This window comes from Mastacembelus armatus, chromosome 22, assembly GCF_900324485.2.
Source record: "Mastacembelus armatus chromosome 22, fMasArm1.2, whole genome shotgun sequence".
Classification (NCBI taxonomy): Eukaryota; Metazoa; Chordata; class Actinopteri; order Synbranchiformes; family Mastacembelidae; genus Mastacembelus; species Mastacembelus armatus.
In genome coordinates, this window is record NC_046654.1 from 4,840,627 (window position 1) to 4,857,015 (window position 16,389).

Here is a 16,389-nt window from a genome sequence, read left to right on the forward strand (position 1 = left end):
CAACAACAACAACAAGCTGGGAGGCAGAGGGGGCTGATTTAGAGGAGCAGGCCAAGAAGCACCCCATCCAGAATCAACATTACTTCAAACATGAGGTCATCTAAACATCTGTCGACAACATGTCCTCCGGGAGTTCAATCAAAGCCCCACTCAAACACGTACAATTGTTTCTGGAAATAAATATTAGACCTAATTCGGCTGTGAATGGTGAGCCACTCGGGAACCTGGGAGGGGAAAAAACACTCATTGCTCAGTGCAGTCTGTGTCAATGGATGGACGGACACAGACACACACACAGACACACACACAGACACACACACAGACACACACTTTATTTATTTGATCTCCCCTCTCCTCGTTTCTTCCCCTCCGTCATTTGGGCAAAGCGGCTTTATTTGTTCTCTGCAGGCTGATTTCAGGTTGCCTGTTTAAAAGCAGTGAAATCAGGAGGCTCTGACAGGCTGGACGGAGAGCTGCAGTAATCACAGGCGGGCCGTCTGTCTCATGTCGTTACAGTCCATTTACTGGAGACGGATCGATTTACTCATGAGTCTTAAAAAAAAGGCATCTAGCAGGAAAATAACAAAGGACTTAGAGAAAGCATTACAGCAGGGAGCGTGTGAGCCTTTCATTCCTGTTTTTTACATTTGGCTTATTATTACTCTGTTTTAAACTTTATTATTCTCATATCTATTTTCTCCTTCTACTTATAACTTGTTCACGTTTTGCAAGAGAACAGAAATTGCATGGTGGTTGTTTTTTTGTTTTTTTTTCCAGAATCGACCCAGAAATACTACTGCCTGTGTGCTGCAGTGTAAACATGCATCACTATGTGCCTTTATTCAAGCTCTCTGAAGCCTAAACGCGATAAAACGTTGTAACATCCCTTTACCGTGAACAGAGCTAGAACGTGGGCGTGCTACCCCCTTGTGGCCGAAATATGAATGAACTCTCAAATATGAATTCAATTAAAGCATAATTATTCATAGTGCAGAATAAGACACGCAGGTTACCTCATTTAATCAAATCATCGGTGGGGCTATAAAGTGTCAATGAAACTTGGCGTCTCAGGTTCCTGCAGCTCAGGCTGATGCCACTAAAGCTCCAACACTCCAAAGCCCAAAAATATTCAATTACTCTCACAAAAGTTTCCCAATCAGATCGAGGCTAAAACTAATGAGCTCTGAAAATAAACTACCATACAAATGTGAGCCCTCATAGCAGGTATGAGATGTGTGTTACAAATTTTACATCCTGGAGGCTACAGCTACCACCAGGGTAACAGAGGTCAAACTACCCAGTATTGACAAAAAAAAGAAAAGCATAAAAACGCTAATTTGTGTAGCAGAGCTTTGTTGTTTTCTTCCTGGTCTATCTTTTTTGGCCTATAGTGACAACACAGGTTGGAAATCACCAACATGAGACAAAGAAATTCCTGAAAACTGTAGGAACTGGAGCTACAGGATTTTAGGCATTTTTGCTGTGAAACAAAAATGTTCTGCTGAAAGACAAGTTAAATGAATTGTGTGTTGCACCTCTATCACACACACAACGTATATGTGTTGCAAAGAAACTTAATGTATCCCTACAGGCGCTGGCTCACACTTCACATTATCACCTTATCACATGAAGAGAAAATGAGTTCCTCATGTCCTGTCCTCTCGCAAAATTTGCACCACAAGATGCCAAACTGTGCTCAGATGACGTTAGAGAGCACCAGAAGCAGCTTTCCTTTCCCGTTTCACATTTAATTCCAACTACAGGACCAGGTGACACATAAATTAACTCTCTCTCCATCCCCATAAACAGTGAATGTGGATGAAAAAAGCTCAGGGGGAAGGTGGAGATGAGGTCACTCTCCTCAGGGTAAAACCTCTGCCCTCTGCATGCTCCCATCATCCTTGGTGAGGACAGATGAAACCTCCACAGCTGCTGGACGTGGGTTCAGGACAGCATGGTTGTCAGACCCAGGGGGCTTGTTAGGCATGAACAGTGAGTGACAAGCAGCAATGGCAGACAAGGGACACCTTATTTCTAACAAAAACTTTACCTGAGAGCAGTCAGGCCCTGTGTGCTCCATAAATAGGTCACTGTATGTTGGAACAGCATTTATGTCCAAAAGTCCCATATTCAGCCCATTATCTTTTCTTACTACTGTTAGGAACCACTGTTGGCTCCTTCATACAAATAAGACTGAGCCTGAGGAAGGTGTTGGTGAGAATGAAAATATTAGACATCTGGAATCACAGGAAGCAAACGTGGCAGAAAAACATCTGGCACATACTGAACAAGCTGCTTAGAGAATTTTTTCACTTCTTTTCAATTTCGGCTGCTCCCTTCAGGGGTCGCCACAGCGAATCATCTGCCTCCATTTAACCCTATCCTCTGTATCCTCCTCACCCACACCAACGATCCTCATGTCCTCCTTCACTACATCCAAGAACCTCCTCTTTGGTCTTCCTCTAGGCCTCCTTCCTGGCAGCTCTGACCTCAGCATCCTTTTACCAATGTATTCACTGTCCCTCCTCTGAACATGTCCAAACCATCTCAATCTGGCTTCCCTGGCTTTTTCTCCAAAACATCTAACATGAGCTGTCCCTCTGATGTCCTCATTCCTGATCCTATCCATCCTCGTCACTCCCAGAGAGAACCTCAACATCTTCAGCTCTGCTACCTCCAGCTCTGCCTCCTGTCTTTGTCTCAGTGCCACTGTCTCTAAACCAGACAACATTGCTGGTCTCACCACTGTCTTGTCCACCTTTCCTTTCATTCTTGCTGACACTCTTTTGTCACACATTCCTCCTGACACTTTCCTCCACCCGTTCCAACCTGCTTGCACAAGTCTCTTCACTTCTTTTAGAGATTTTTTTTAACACTGTATGATTTGCTAAAGCTGCAAAAATATTACATCATCATAGTACTGGCAGTCATACTGGCAGTTCAATAAGATTATAATTACAAACTTACTTTAGGAGTGATAGTTCATTTAAATATTTAAATTGTTGGATCACATATCGTTAGTTTGACTCTGGAGTACCTAATAAACTGGAGAGGACATGCAGTGTTTCATATCTAACGCGCTTCTTTTGCCTAATTCCTGTGACTTTTACTCCCGCAGCTCCAACAAAACACTGTTTTGCAACAGGACAGTCATGTTGCACAATATGAACTCACTACAGAACCAAGCAGCAATGGAGGAGCGAAGAGTAAACGGGATAAGTGGAGCAACGAAGCAAAAGAGTTCACTTTGGCTCACTTCCTGTTTAGGCAGCGCGTCTCTCCTGCCTCCGTCTGACCAGGTATAGAAAGATAGACCAATATTGACGTTTTCATTTTGAGCCCTGAGTCCTTTATTTATCTATATGCAGTTCCTGCTTGTTATTAATGAATTACACTGATCCAATAAATATATATATATATATTATATGAGAGTTAGAAGGCGCGGGGCTTTATTGTGATGGTTTGAAATAAGAGTCAATTCTCAGAAAGTAGGAAAATAGGAATAATAAACTATAACTTTGTTCAAATATTGCGTTCAAAAAGCCACACACACACACACACACACACACACACACACACACACACACACACACACACACACACACACACGTTATTTTGTTTGACACTAACATTACCTGGGCTGTACGTGCGTCTCTACATTTCCTAGTTAATAAACGTCTTTAACATGCGCGTCAGGTTAAACGGAGAAAAGAGAAAAACACTACACAGGTCCTTTACTTTTCCAGACATCGTCAACACAAGTCAACAAACATTTCGTCAATACAGCTTGAGACAGTTTCATGTGTCGCACCTGCAGATCTGAGCATAAAGTCAAAGAAACGAAACTCACCAGATGACGGGATCCTTTGGGTGAAGCACAAATAATCAAAACCCACAAGTTAACTCGAGCAGCGGCCTCGAAGGCCCCAGCTGACCTGAGATATGGCGGCCATTTCTTTCTCACTGCCTGCCCGCAGGTCTGTTCCTGCAGCTGTGTGCTCAGTGCTGCCTCCAGCAGCCGACACCAGTTCACAACAATAGGAAGGAAGTTTCCTCTACAGACCTGCTGCACAAATACCAAACACTTTGCACCTGAGCAGGAGCTGTTAGTGAGAAAACGTTACTTTACAAGGTGCAGTCTGTGTTTACTTCATCCAAGTCATGAAGAGGATTTTATTTCTGCCTGCTGATCTGCTGAGCATTGTTCCTGACAGAACATGCACTGGACATTGAAGGTTTGCACTTTCGGTCCACTCAGCCAACCACAGAAAAGATACGCTGGAAGAATTAATGATCAGTATTTAACAAACGGTTATTTGTTCACATGGCAGCATCTAATCATCTCTGCACATCTGCACTGTAACTAACTACAACAGGAATAGGAATTTGTACCTGAGTGAATTACCAACTAAGCAAACACTCCAGGGGCCACAGACCCAGAGGGTCCCCAGACACCACAGGTTCTCCAATAGTTCTGTCAAACTCATTATTTATAATGTATTAAGTCATTCTCAGCAGTAAAGTAGATCATCACCATCTGCCCTGTGTGAAACACTAGTAAAGACATTTCATATTTTAGTTTATATCACCATCACAAGGAGCATGTTCCTAAATACAGTTGTGTTTAATCAAATTACCACAAACTGAGACATGTCAAGTTTTATTTCATCACCTGAGGTCTGGATGCACAAGACCTAATAAGGACTTGGAGGCCAACAGGTGGAGTATTTTACAGATTTTAGAGTGTCCATGAGAAACCTTTAAAAGGTTAATGCATATCCACCTTTGCCAACCCGGTTTAAAACATATAAACCTGGGGTGGACAACCCGTGGTCCTCCTTGTCTTCCATCTGTCATCTGTCCCTGCCTACCCGCCGCTGATCACCTGAGTCAGGTGTGTTCACTCAATCAGAAGATGGAAGATACTAATTCACTTTGTCTCCACCCTCATCTGACATGGTATGTTCCAAGTGACCCGCTTAGTGAACAGGAAGTGAACTATCTTGGTAACTCATACTCTTCGCAGACCTTCTGCTAGAATTTATTCGGCTTTATATTAGTCACGCATGTGAAATGAAACCCGCAAAGACTTTGTCCCTGTTATGTGGGGGGGTCTTTGAGGCGGACGTGCTAAACCGGTTTGTGTAATTGAAGCTTTAGCCATGCTACACAGATTTAGCAGCATTCAGGCCCTGAAAGCTGTTGCATAATCTGTATCCGTAAGTTCAAATAGTTGAAAACAAATGTTGGACCTACCAGCGGATCCGCCAGCAATGATCTGATGGGAGGCTTCCCGGACCATGGTCTGCGGCTTCTTGGTTGCCATTTTCCGGTTTGCTGTGAAAGAAGGGAGCAGCTGTCAGCTTGTAGTCTCCGTGGACGGCTTAAAGATGCTAAAAACAAAGAATAAAACGAGTTGGAGTCGTTATAAGCTTTCTCCGCGTGGTATCCTGTGTCACAGCACCAACCTCGTCCCGCTTTGTGCTGGCTGGGGTCCCTCTGGGCTGTCTGCTCCTCCAGCAGCAGCAAATCCCTCCGACTGCTCCCAGGCTCAGTTAGACTCGGCTCACATGAACAGCTACGACCAAACTGGTTTAAAATTGCCCTCCGTTTGCCTCAGAGCACTGAAGAGTGTGAGCCTGCACACACATGAGGTTAACCGTGACCCCCACACAGGGAGCAGGCAAACAAGCACAATGAGCACAAAGGGCATTTGATTTGTAAAAACTATTCTTCAGTAAAACCTGATGCATGTGAGCGACGTGTATTTGCACTGTGACTTCACTTCATAGAAACTTCTGACAGCCAATGAAGTAAAGTACTTTAAACCAATTGTTACCAATTACATACACGCAGTACACCTGTATTTAATGAATAGAACATGTTGAGTGGAACCAGCTTTTATTACTTCATACTTTTATTACTTCAAGCACATCATGTTGATATATATATATATTTCATTAGACGAATTGATCATAAAAAATTGTTTCAGCTCAGATATCAAATGTTACAATGAAATAACTAATGAATGAAAGACCCTGAAAAGTACTAAAGAAGATAAACTGCTTTTCCTGACTTAGGATGAGTTAATAATATTATGATAATACTTTAATAATCCCACACCTCCCTCTTTATACACACAAGATAAAAATTGTTGTATTGTGTAGAATTGTTTTGCAAGTCAGTCCTTTTTATAGTCGTCTAGTAAAATACTGAAAAGGTAACAAAATGCTAATGCTAATAACAAAATACTCATCTATCCCACATCAGTGGAATCTTTAAATTTAATTTGATTTAATGATTAATTTGATGTGATATTTCACTGTGGAAAAATTAAAACATTTCTTTTTTGATGTGCAGTGAAGACATGCAGGAATTCAGCAGTGAGTCCTATAATGAGCATTTCATTTTGCAAAGGGCAGCACTAGAACAACAAGAGCTTTACCAAACTATAAAAAATATGGGATTTATAGCATGTATTTGGCAGGAAAATGCTATTACCACTTTGAGCCTCATGGATATGAAAAAGAAGAACAGCTTCCACCCCTACAACCTAATCTCCAGGAAAACATGCAGTCGGGGCTGACTGTGTACAACCAGCACAGAGGATATTTAGTTTATGGATGTGTTGAATGAGAAATGTTTTTTTAATAGCACTAACTGTAGAAGAAACACTGTTGTTGTTTTCTCCTAGAGGAGCTTTGACTGAAATATGATTTTCTTTGTGAGTGTATAATACCAGTGTTTTTTAGATTTGCTGACAAAATGTGTTTCGTCAGGGGGAAGCCAATGAAAGTTTTTGTTCCAAAACAAGAAACTGGGCCAAGAAAATGACAGATGCATTCAAGGCAGACAATAACAGTGCACTTTGAAAACACTCTTTTTATCAAGGAGCTCAGTCATTTGGGTTTTCAGAATAGTACTTTCTAAATATTGACTTCAGGCATCAGTGGCACATAGAAAAGTGTAATTAAGCATTGCATTCTCAAATTGCAGTATGGCCTTTTTCAGAGTGCTAAATACTGTGTTTCTGTGGTAAATATGCAGTGCAATCACACCATGAGAATGTCAATGTATTTAGTTGCCGCTTCCAAAATTAGTTTTTGACAAAATGAAGGTTTAATGCACATGTAATTTTGCATTAATATTTAAATTAAATTTTCATTTAAAAAAAACACTGATAGTAACATGATTAAGTATCACCCAGTCCAGCCTTCTGAGGAAAAGTAAGCTCTTTATATATTTCTCTCTGGTTCATTCTAAACAAATTATAATCGACTACAAGATGTGTTTTTATTTACTGTAAATACCTGATATGAAAAGTAACTAAAGTACATTACATAAGTAAGTGTACATAGTTACTATTCAGTACTGTAAAATACAGAAACTGAATTCAGATAAAGAAAAATTGAGTTAAAAAAGTACATGAAAAGGATATTTTATTACCACACACATACAGGCAGACATCTTTCAAACGCTTGTATCACATTCTAGTACAAGTACAATAACCAAACATACTCTACTCTTAAATTACTCTGCTACCTAAAGGTGACTGTATGTGACACATGGGGAAAAAAAACATCACCTTTTAAGCAAAAGCTAAAAAAAAAAAAAAAACTGAAATAAAATAAATAACTAATACAAACACAAGCAAGACAGTGGTTTGATCCAAAACAGTTCAAGTCATTAAAATATTCTGGTAGCTCTTTTTAGTTAGACTGCTGGATATAAAAAGATTTTACTAAGTTATAAAAATGTTGCACGTCTTTATGTTTTAAGAACAAAATATAGCAGAAAATGAACATACGAACACATTGCACAGCTAGAATTTCACAGATGCCTTAGTCATACAGTATATCAATCTATCACCATTATATACCTTTTCTATTCCACTGTCTTGTTATGTACCAGTAATATTACATTAATGGTCATTAATGTTTGTATTAAAAATAAAGGATTATCAAAGGTTCCTTAAGCATGAGCTTAATTTCTTTGGGAATAAGCAGCCCCACTGCCTACGTTACTGTTACTATCATTACTATCATATCGTGTTTTGACATTTTAGGGATTCATTAATTATATTTCAAAGATCAAATTGGTAGAAATTAAATGTTAGTTACAGCCCTAAATTAGAGTAACAGATGTGCATTATATCAAATAAAGTCACTAAAATCTATGAATGTGTAGTATCACATATCATATCAGTCCCTGCTCTAATTGCACAGTACCTTTTCAATGAATTTAAACTCTGGTTCATTATCAAGTATGTGTGATAATTACAGTGACACACAACACTGTTGTTTCAGCCAGCCAGGCTCCCAGCATGCAACAGTTTTGTTTAGTAAAAGACTGAAATATATGATGGTCAGAGAAAAGGGTTTGTGTCAATGACTCCCTCCAATTTAAGCAATAGATGTGATATTAGATCTACTTTAAGCAGAGCTGAACCACTCTTCTGTTGTACAGTCTAGCAAGACTTAACCTACATTTCCTAAATTTCTATCTTCATCAGACACAGTAAAAAAATAATCACTTAGTACCTGTTCTGTAAGAATGTAAACATCCAGACATGCAACCCAATGCACTCCAGATGAATGTGGACCAAAGGTAACTGCTGACATCAAGTCAAACAGTCTGTGTGTAATTCATATCGGATCACAGTTCACAGTAGTGTGGGGCCTTTGGTGGTGTAGTTCATGGTGGGGAAGTGGCTGCTCTCTACGTCACAGTGGCCGAGCGGCTGGTGTGAGGCAGATGGGAGGCCGGGGTTCCAGTGGTTAATGTAGCTGGCCATGAGCAGAGTCAGCTCCAGTATCTGAGAGGAGGGCAACAACAGGGCAGACCAGAGTGGAATTAATGAGTTTAAAATTAAGATACGATTTTGTTTCATTAGATTTCAAAGAAGTGGAAACTCAGTACAATTCCCAGAAGATGTAAAAACATGAGAAACCCAACTGATCTGCACTCAAGAATGAAGTTATTTGATTTTGTGTTAAAGCTCCACAGCTTTTCTGCACATAAAGTAGAAACAACCTGTTTTCTCCATCAGCCATCATCTGAAAACAGGTGAATATAAAAAAGTCAAGGATTCAGTTTTCACTCCCTCGTCTTCTTAGGATATCTCAGGCTACTTCTAACAAATGGCAAGTGACAACCTCACATGTGGTGGCAAACTGCAAACCTGATGTTCATCAGCTCTTAAACAACCACAAATCAATCAGGCTAAAGATTCGTGCAGATGTACATAGCAGGCTTGCCTTTGGTTTAGCCATCGCAAAGACCAGTTTCTCCACGCTCTTCTTCCCGCCTCCAGCCTCCTTCTGGCTCGTCACCACCATGAAATCGTCACGGCAACCACCAAAGGTAATCACAGACTGGTAGGGGAACGTGATCAGTGTGTGCTGAAAAATGAAAGTGCTGCCAGTGTGACATATACAGTGAAACGGATATAAACAGTGAGCATGTTCAGGTTTTAATACTGATTGCAGAATAGAGCTGAGGATTCATTTGGAAAATCATTTTGGTTTCTGATTTTTTGAGGGGGAAATTGAGAGTGAAGAAGCATTACATAATATCCAACAACTTATTGTAATTTTCACTTTGTTTTTTTCCTCTGACTTTCTGGGAGAGCACGAGCAAGACTGCCTGCCAGACCAAGAATGAAACGGATCAGCATGGGTCGCTGAAAATTACAGAGCTCACTTTAACATCTTTAACATGGTGGAACTGCTGTCTGTCAGGATCCAGAATGTCAAATCTGAGGCTGGCAATTTTATTTTCCTGTGGATTTCTGGTGTTTGAAACACCACAAAATAAAAATCATTCCAGACCAGAGGGTGAATAAAGCTTTAAAGCTGTGGCATTTCCCGCTGAGCACTGCAGTTGTAAAAAGGACCCTAACTTTTTAACACAAAAACTGAAGCTGCTGGAAATGTCAAAAAGAGCAGCTCTTTTATATTCTGTTGTAATGTTTCAAATAAATAACGCATTATTCATTTTGCACAGTTTCTTAACAATGCAGGTCTGTGTTGAGGGAAATATGTGTTAGACATATTCTGAAACTCACCATCGTGTAGTCCAGCACACACAGTCCATCTTCATTGACTGCCAGCCACACCTGGCTCTGCTCAACAGGAGAAGGGGGGACAGGCTATGGACCAGAAAGATCACGTTAGAGGTGTAGATTATGCTAGTAAACACTACAGCCTCCGCCCTGGTCTTCACCCTAGTCTCAAACTGGTCCAACCTTTGTTTCCTTTCATGCTGATGGTTATATTAGGGTTCAAGACAAATGAAAAGTTGACTTTTATTTGTTATGAAAGATTCAGTTTTGTATCAAGAGCAAATGGTTTCTTTTAGGTAGAGGATCATCACAAAAAGCACAACCTTATACACATAATACACATATACCTTGGCACTGAAGAGTTTGGCTCCAAACAGGGGCCATTTCCGAGCCACAGTTAGGTATATTCTCACGCACTCGGATGCACTGCACCCACGTAGCATAGACCACTTAGTGGCCAGACGCTCAGTAAGATCTCTGGAAGGCGAAAAGAAACTGGTTAAAGCTCATCTGTAGCTAATTCACAAAAAACAAAAAACATCCTGGAGTTTTGGTCGGGGTGAATTCATTTCATAGATCAGTGCATGACAAAGTGCCACTACTATGTCTGAACTTGTTTTTGTTGCAAAAGAACATTGCGAAACACTGTAAATAAATCTGTATGTGAACATGAAGTTCTCAGGTTGCAGCAAGAAAAAGAATGTGGGGTGACGTATTTAAACACCATATGTGTTTATTTTACCTGAGCTGCTCTGAGCTGCAGTCCTGTTTGTAACGTTTGGGGTAGAAGCGCTCTAAGACCTGCAGGAGAATCAGCTGAGATTTAGATAGAGGAGAGCCACCTGGTCGCTCCAGATCACCATGTTCAACCTGGAAAGAGAGAAAAAGGAAAGAATCATGTAATCTCTTAATAAGCCACAGCATTGTGATAACAATACAAAATCAAATGACAGGTCTTTTTAAATCTTTATTTTTAATTCATACTACAAATCTTAACAAACCTGTGCCATCAGGGCAGCCACCTCAAGGGCTAGTTCTGTGTTAACAGGGAAGTGTCCTTGCTGAACTTCATCATTCACCTGGTATGCCAACAGGAGGCGCTCTCGCTCTGTCTCTCCTTTCACCTGAGACCTGAAACAAAGTCTACACACACAAAAGATAAGGAATGAGGACACATGCTGTAATAGGACTTGTTATGTGGTAGAGGCTGAATTTTTCCCTACTTGACAAATTTCTAAGATACAGAAAATCTAATCCCAACAAAGCGAGAATGGTAGAACACATATCGCATCTCCTGCTTTTACTGTTTCTATCTGCTATGTCTTCTTCACTTTAGCAAGTTTTTTCTTCTTTCTTTGTTAGCAGCCACATGGCAAAGGATGTACATGTGTGAGTTGGCTCTAAAAAGTCCAGATGTGACGGCTGAAATCCCACCTGCTCTTGTATGTTAGTCGAACAATCCTTGTCCCCTCGTTTTTCCCAGGATGAAGCTCCTTTAAGGCCTGTTCCCATTTTGAAATGACATCACAGATCTGGCAAAAGAGACACAAGTTAGTTTCAAGTCAGACATATGAAAGCTTTTATCTTGTTTCTGGGTCAGCCTGGATGTGGCAGCAGCAAGAGACAAAGACACTGATCTGTTCAGAAATGTTGGTTGTATTGTGTGCTCTATGAGCCACACAGAGCTATGATGTAGGCTCTTCACCAGGACAGTTTCAGTAACCATAATAAACACATACTGGAAGCACCACTTTGAGCATGACTGAGTGAAATTAAATTATATTATATTGAAATGAAATTATATGGGAAGGCTATGGTATGATGGAATACGCCTACATCTGAAAATCAAAAACTCACAAAAGAGTTGGACAGTTCCAGTTTCACAAAACAGTTCAGAACTACACACTACTGAGCTTGTAAATTATTAGGTAACATGAGTGGAATGATTTGGCTGGATACACCACAGAAAGCCAAAAGCCTCAGTGGTGTGTGGATGGGACCCACAATACTACCTTGGCAGAGGGCTGCAGACAGTGCTCCAGGTCTTTGCCAGATGGGTCATCAGTGAAGAGGGCAAACCCAGACAGCTGAGGCTTCCTCATGCCAATCCTCTGATTTAGTGTGTTGAGGAACTCTTCCACTGTGGTGGAGCCATCAAATCCCACCACCTAGAGTTCATGACAAGACAATGGGCATAGAGTGATGATATCACAGAGCTGCAGAAACGTGACACAGTAGGTCCAGAGCCTGCAGGTCAGGACCTGCAGCTTTTGTCTCCAGTGCAGATATAAATTAGTTCTAACAACCAAGTGCAGTTCACAGCATCTACTAACACAGCTGCTATTACTTTTCTTCACTATATGAGTTGCAGAACAGATCTGACAACAAGGTAATGATGATGAGGACATCACAATCCAGATAGGTGTAGTTTTATAGCTATGTGTTACCTGGTAGGTGTTGTTCATGAAGTGAACTGGGATGCTGAATGGCAGTGAATGGTGGTAAGGGTTTCTCAGCAGGATGGAGATGATCTCCATACGTGAAGGTCTGGCCTCGCGCTCTCCATTCTGTAGTGTTCGCTCCACAGACCTCTGACAGTACACTGCATACTTCCCCACCTCGCTCCTGTGTGAAAGGAACAATACATGGATCTCAAAAACACAATGAAAACCAAGTTTGATGTATTTTGATGGATTTAAATGGAACTTTGGGATCAGCAACATGTGTGAGGCAGCTAACCTTGGGTCAGCGTTGCGTTGCAGGTACTGTCTCAGGTACCAGAGGAAATGTTGTTGAGGAAGGAAGAGCGCAACACACAGAGACAACAGCTGCCAGCACTACAGGAAGGGATGGCAAAGGGACAAGTACTTTCACAAACGCATCACTAACTGGGCTGCTGAAAACCTCTCAGTGGTGTAGTGCTTCTTGAGGGCTGCAGATACAGCTGAAATCAGATAAATGTTAAATTTAGTGTGTGCTACACTTACCTGTGTGAGAGAGTAGTTGTGTGGCGTGCGGCAGTTGGTCTGTTTGATAAGCTGACAGTACATTTCATTCTGCAGCTCCGGGTGGGTCAGGCACACTTGCAAAGCATTCTGGGCCAGTGAGGTGTGGTAATCGACGGACGGAGACTCGAGCAGCACGTTGATGAAGAGCTGACAAGACTGCAGAGACAGTTTATTTTCAGTCTGTTTAATTTCCATTAACTACCAGCAGGTGGAGCCAAACGCTCATCAGAAACTCCAAACTCAGTGGAAGCTGCACATTTTCAGAGAATCAATAACAAAATAAACAGAACACAGGTGATAATTCAGGTCAAATAAAAAACAACAAAAACATCATAGCGTGAGGGCGGTAAGAGCCCCTGTATGAGGAAAAAAATATGATCATCATTATTTGGTTCTCATTCACCACAATGACTGAAGATAAATAACCAATTTAACCAATTTTCATCAAGCTTGTCAGATTCATTAATACTTCAAAGACATGAAGTAGAGCATAGACTTGAAAAGTGTGTCTCCTCCATTCATTCTGTTTCTTTGTGTGTGTTTGGGACTGTTTCTAAGGCTCACTAGTCAAAGTGAGATCCAGTCCATTCAACTATCAATCCAACAGTCCTACTGTAGTGGTGGGGCTGTGAAGCGTGAGTCGGGCAGGGTGGGGGCTGCTGGGGGAGTGCCCCGAGCACTACAGAGTTGAAAAGAGAGGAAAAGGGTCCACCAAGGTCCATGTTCTGCTCTGATCTAAACTTCTCTTCCCCCAGCCTGTGGCTTCCTTATCCACTACTGCTACTATGTAAAGGGCCTCACCTCCCACTTCTCCTCTCCTTTCACACTAAACCAGAGGAATGGTTAGCCTCAATCAGAGCAGATAATCAAGACCATTATCTCGCTTCCACACTTTTAATGAGCTGGGGCCCTCATCCTTGAGCCTTTGATCTGGTTTTGAGGCAGAAGGAAAGAGAAGACGAGTGCATAGGAGGTGATAAAGAGGGGGATATGACAGGAACAAACTGGGGTTGGATGGATGATGTCTTGAACAGGCTCTCACAGTGAGGGAGGCAAACAGAAAATGTGAGAGCGGTTCAGAGAAAGAGATGAAAGAAAGAGGAAAATCAAAAGCAAGGAGGATGAAACAAAAGACAGACAGTGAGAGAAAGAAGGGTGAGAGGTGGAGAGACTGACCTTGAAAAGCTTGAGAGCTTCTGTCTGCAGAGCTTCAGAGGGCAGAGTGGTGAGAGGTGAGCGCAGACCCTCCTTACTGAAGCTCAAGGCCTCGCTCCTCCACAAGGCAGATTCTGGGCAAAGAATAAACACACACAAAATCCATGCAGACACATGCACACACACACATACATATTAAGTTTCAAAGTTGTAATGGCTTGATAGCTGACAAAAATTCACATGTGCGAGCACCAGTCATAAACACTGTCTGCACTGTGGATTAAGCCTGTCAGACCCTGTGGATCAAAATAACATGCAGTGTACACGGTGCTACTTTACAGCCACATACAGACGTTTTAAGCCTGACATCTTTCAGTCAGTGCATCTGAACTGTGTTTCTCATAGATATATCTCTAATAGGAATATGCAGTGTCAAAACTCTAAGGTTGTTTGTACTTGTAATAAGTCAGAATTACTGTCAGCACTGTTACCCAATAAAAGTCCAAACGCTCCAACAAATCACTGATGACTCTGTGAGAAAACAGTGAAGTCTCATTGCTGTTTCTCACCTGGGTCTCCTTCTGCATCGAGGAGTTTACCGATCAGCTGCTCATACTCTGTGCCCACCTTGAAGGTTGCGGTGCTGCCCGCTGCCACAGTCAGGTGATACAACCATGTGTCCTGCGTGGAATTAAGACTACTCATTAATATACAATCAGAAATTAATGAAAAAAAAAAAAAAAACAGTTTGAACCTTAAAATAAATGAGAGTTCAACATTTATTAAAACCTTCTCCTGTTTGGTGCCAATGAGCAGGTATGTAGGACTCTGGTCTCTGGGCTGAACCACTAATGTGCAGTGTGAGGACAGGAAACCTCGACTGCCTGCTTCATAGTCCTCATCTGAATCACAGGAGCGATCCACCTCCTGTACCAACGCCTCCCGCATCTGCAGCTGACCTAGAGGCAGCTGGAACAGAGAAACAAAATCAGTAAAGAAGAAATCAAACAGAAGATGACAGCTTCAGCCGTGCACGCTCTCTTAGTTCTGAACGCATCTTAATGTTGATAGACTAAATTATGCTTAATTAAATAAACATACAAAATAAATATGGTTACAATAAAATAAACGTTCAATTGACATCAGCCTGTCTAATCAACAGCTGTACCTGCACCTATTCTTTATTTGTCAAATGTTATTTTTCTGGACTGATTAAAACAACCATAAAGCATCATGTAATTGCAAAGCTTTTTAAAGATAAGTCTTAATTACAGCTAGCAAAAGATAAAATTAAATGCAAGTAAAGGCATGTTAAGAGTAAGGAAAGGCTTGTTGTGTGAACCTTGTCCTCTTGGTTGCGATAGTAGTAGAAGACCTTTCCAACCAAAGAGCACCACACCAACTTCGAGTGTCCATGCTTGACCTGAAACAGAGAGCCAACAGCAGAAAAAAACAGAAATGTTTCAGGACCTTTTTTTGTTTCCAAGGCAAAGTGACAAATAAAAACAGTCTGGTCACGTTCTGATTTCCATGTTGCATTCAACGTCATTTTAACCAGGAATGCAGCTGTAGATGATAATTACACGCCCCTTTCACAAGCTGACTATTTTCAGAGTTTTACAAATATGACTGGGGGAATGATGTCACTGGAGGAAGCCTTCAACTCAAAGCCAGCTGTGCATCCTTCGAATGGGGTCACCAGGGTTAACTGTGCTCAAAGGCAGAGCAGCTCCAGTCTGAACTGAGATCACATCATAACCAGCAGATCAAAGACAACTGTCAGGAAGAGGACTGGGGGGTTGGTGAGGTTGCTTGAGGCTGTCAGTCATCTGTCAGGGACCCATCCAGCACACCCGTCAGATGTGAAGAGGCAGACAGGCTTCAGCTCAAGAAAGGCAGAGAGAAAACCAGAGGGGGGGAAGGAGCTGTGCAGCATTCCAGCAGCTCTGGTTTGAAAACCATGTCCCAACGTGAAGAAGGTTTTCAAGAATCCGCTGTAAGAGGGCTGTGTCAAACCCTCCCCACCTCACTGACAGACACTATATCTGGCTGGAAGAGGATGTCAAGCATGAAAAAGAGTTATTTCTGGCATCCTCTTTAGAAAGAAAGCCTGGCTAACCTATACCTCTTGCAACTTTACAAACCGAATAAATTTGACTACCT

General features: G+C 41.5%; 2 protein-coding genes across 4 annotated transcripts in view; both read right to left on the reverse strand.

The window, feature by feature from the left end:
- Positions 1-5,720, reverse strand: part of slc25a21 (solute carrier family 25 member 21) — a 76,648-nt gene extending 70,928 nt beyond the window's left edge. Inside the window, exons 1-2 of one of the 2 annotated variants that reach the window (XM_026310364.2) lie at positions 5,469-5,720; positions 5,257-5,337 (exon numbers count right to left, since the gene is read on the reverse strand). In XM_026310364.2, the coding sequence (XP_026166149.1) occupies positions 5,257-5,326 (70 nt within the window). In that variant the 5' untranslated portion in view covers positions 5,327-5,337; positions 5,469-5,720. Of the gene's footprint in view, positions 1-5,256; positions 5,394-5,468 lie in introns of both variants that reach the window. The other variant, XM_026310353.2, reaches the window with a different exon arrangement.
- Positions 5,721-7,564: 1,844 nt separating this feature from the next.
- The window catches only part of plekhh1 (pleckstrin homology domain containing, family H (with MyTH4 domain) member 1), a 42,844-nt gene continuing 34,019 nt past the window's right edge, over positions 7,565-16,389 (reverse strand). For both annotated transcript variants that reach the window (XM_026310380.2, XM_026310372.2), the window contains exons 16-30: positions 15,569-15,649; positions 15,016-15,195; positions 14,796-14,907; positions 14,248-14,360; positions 13,051-13,227; positions 12,803-12,900; positions 12,511-12,688; positions 12,076-12,231; positions 11,498-11,595; positions 11,065-11,206; positions 10,806-10,933; positions 10,411-10,540; positions 10,067-10,150; positions 9,258-9,401; positions 7,565-8,815 (exon numbers count right to left, since the gene is read on the reverse strand). In XM_026310380.2, the coding sequence (XP_026166165.1) occupies positions 8,663-8,815; positions 9,258-9,401; positions 10,067-10,150; positions 10,411-10,540; positions 10,806-10,933; positions 11,065-11,206; positions 11,498-11,595; positions 12,076-12,231; positions 12,511-12,688; positions 12,803-12,900; positions 13,051-13,227; positions 14,248-14,360; positions 14,796-14,907; positions 15,016-15,195; positions 15,569-15,649 (1,974 nt within the window). In that variant the 3' untranslated portion in view covers positions 7,565-8,662. The remainder of the gene's footprint in view (positions 8,816-9,257; positions 9,402-10,066; positions 10,151-10,410; positions 10,541-10,805; positions 10,934-11,064; positions 11,207-11,497; positions 11,596-12,075; positions 12,232-12,510; positions 12,689-12,802; positions 12,901-13,050; positions 13,228-14,247; positions 14,361-14,795; positions 14,908-15,015; positions 15,196-15,568; positions 15,650-16,389) is intronic.